This window comes from Malurus melanocephalus, unplaced genomic scaffold (assembly GCF_030028575.1).
Source record: "Malurus melanocephalus ecotype Western Australia unplaced genomic scaffold, MMel_1.1 scaffold_5215, whole genome shotgun sequence".
In the NCBI taxonomy this organism is placed as follows: Eukaryota; Metazoa; Chordata; class Aves; order Passeriformes; family Maluridae; genus Malurus; species Malurus melanocephalus.
Genome location: NW_026628446.1, coordinates 1 through 2148, shown reverse-complemented (window position 1 = coordinate 2148; position 2148 = coordinate 1). Strand labels below are relative to the sequence as shown.

Here is a 2148-nt window from a genome sequence, read left to right as displayed (position 1 = left end):
TAGAAAAGAACTCTGAGACACCGAGTCCAACCATTGCCCAGCCCCCTGCTCCTCCAGCCAAGGCCACACTGATTCTTGGCTTTGCTGAACCCCAGAGTGGCCTCAGCCCGTGGTCCAGCCTGYCCAGATCCCTCTGCAGAGCTGCTGCCAGCAATTCCCTCTTTCCCCTCTCAGATCCTGACCTGTGGTATCAGGGAAAAGCAAACGTGTCTAGACTCTGGATAGAAGAAAAAAACAGATCTGCCCTCAGATCCCCAAATTGAGGGGCATTACTCCCAGACAGGCAGGAATTTTCCCATCACATGAAAACTGTCTGATTATCAGCTGATGTCCACACGACAGGAAGCGTCATTTCCACAGCCTGCAAATGTCCAGAAGGGTTTTGYTCACGTGGAAAATCAAACCCTTTTGGTATAACCAAGACAAGATCTGTAAAGGATATGAAACAACACAGAAGGCAAGAACAGGTTTGGATTCAGGAAAAGGGTGCAGGTAATCCCAAATCAAAGCCACAATGGCGAAGAGACAGGAGATTGTGCAGATGATGAGGCGGCCGTCGATCAAACGGAAATTCTCCACGTATTTGTACTTCTCCAGGAGGACCTGCAGGAGAAACAGGCAGTCTATGGAGAGCTCCTCAACAATCTGACACTCTGGGAAGGGTTTGAAGGAAACAATCCCAGTGGCACAGGTAAACTGAGCAGAAAGTTTATGGGGAATGAATGTCTGTGTCCTGTTAATTGATCCTGATTRAGCACAGCTCCAGAGCTGGCACAGATATGGGCACAACCAACCCCCATGGCACAGAAAAACAAACCAGGGAGCTTCCAACGAGGGACAGCTCAGCAGAGAGAGAGGGAATGTACCTTTTTGGCAGAGTCATCCAAGGAATTTTTCACAGCTGAACCGTCCCATTTGTCAATTTTTACTGGCTTGTCATCAATCTTCCACTGCAATGGAAACCAAAGGGAGTGAGGGAATGACATCCCAACGTGCTTCTTGCTGCTGTGAGCACTGAGACAGGGGCAAAGCAGAGGAGCTTTTTGGGAAGCTTTTTGCTTGTTTTGAAAGCTTGTTGAGCTTTTTGCCTGTTTGGGAAATCCTGGCTGGACACAGAGGAGTCTGCACCCAACATTGCCTGAGCAGCACCGCTCCCATTCCCCGGGCAGCTTTCAGCTCCCTCATCTTGTCACAGCTTTSARGTGCCATCAGCTTACTCTYAATTTTGCTGCTACGTTTRCYGTYCCYRCTGCCATCCCCTGAAGTGACAGTCRGGCTGAATTCCTGCCCTKGGATGTATTCCACACYRCTACACATGGAMTCTCRSGGGATGGAGAAAAATTTCAAGAATCCCCAACTATCTGTGTGCAAGGGGGGAATTTACAGGCACAAATAAGAAATTCCAGTCAAAACAAAAGCAAACGGCTCTGTCACTTCTCCCTAATTGAAATTTTGTGCAGGGATAGGTCCCTCCCCAGTAGCCATTCCCAGACACAACAGCTCAGCTTTTCCACCTTCCCCTGAGTGACATTTTTTGGTGACACATCAGTCCGAGCCCTGAGTATCCTAAATCAGCCCTTATTTCAAACACTTGAGTGACTGGAGCTGGAATTGGAGCTGTCTGTAAAGGGTTCCTCAATTTAATTCATGTTCTTTTCCTGCTCTGAAAGCTCCCAAGCCGGATTGATTAATTGCCAGCCCAAAGAGCTTCTGTCSCTCCTCTGCAAGGAACAAAACCACTTTAGACCATGATGTAAAACTCGATCTGCATCCCCTGCAGCCACGCAGGGAAAATCCCAGGCTGGGCACGGGAATTACGGGGGCACATGGTGACAGTCCCTGCGTGCCCACGAGGCTGATGAGGCACAAAAGCAGCGGCCACAAGGATGGAAAATCCATGCACAGCTGGGACAGAGCTCTCACATCAGCGCACGCCGCCAAATATTATAGGTGGCAGCTTTCTGAAGCGTTTTCTACCAGAGTTAATTAGCACACGTGGTATTAGGAARCCAAACCCTTTGGCATTCTATGCGGTAGAATTCTTTCCACTATTTATTTTTCCTTATAACATTTCTAAGGAGGGGGATGCGTAGGGCTGAGGATGCTCAGGATACTCCGGGATGAGGCTGCGAGGGGCGGCGGGGAAAT

The 2148-nt window shown here is 49.1% G+C and overlaps 1 protein-coding gene across 1 annotated transcript; it reads right to left on the bottom strand.

The window, feature by feature from the left end:
• Window positions 1–81: 81 nt before the first annotated feature.
• LOC130588453 (signal peptidase complex subunit 2-like) lies at window positions 82–1001 on the bottom strand. The gene is made up of 2 exons (XM_057389374.1): window positions 867–1001; window positions 82–603 (listed from the first exon to the last, which is right to left on the bottom strand). The coding sequence occupies exons 1-2, from the start codon at window positions 984–986 to the stop codon at window positions 349–351; spliced, it is 375 nt and encodes a 124-aa protein (XP_057245357.1). The 5' UTR covers window positions 987–1001; the 3' UTR covers window positions 82–348.
• Between the last annotated feature and the right edge of the window lie 1147 nt (window positions 1002–2148).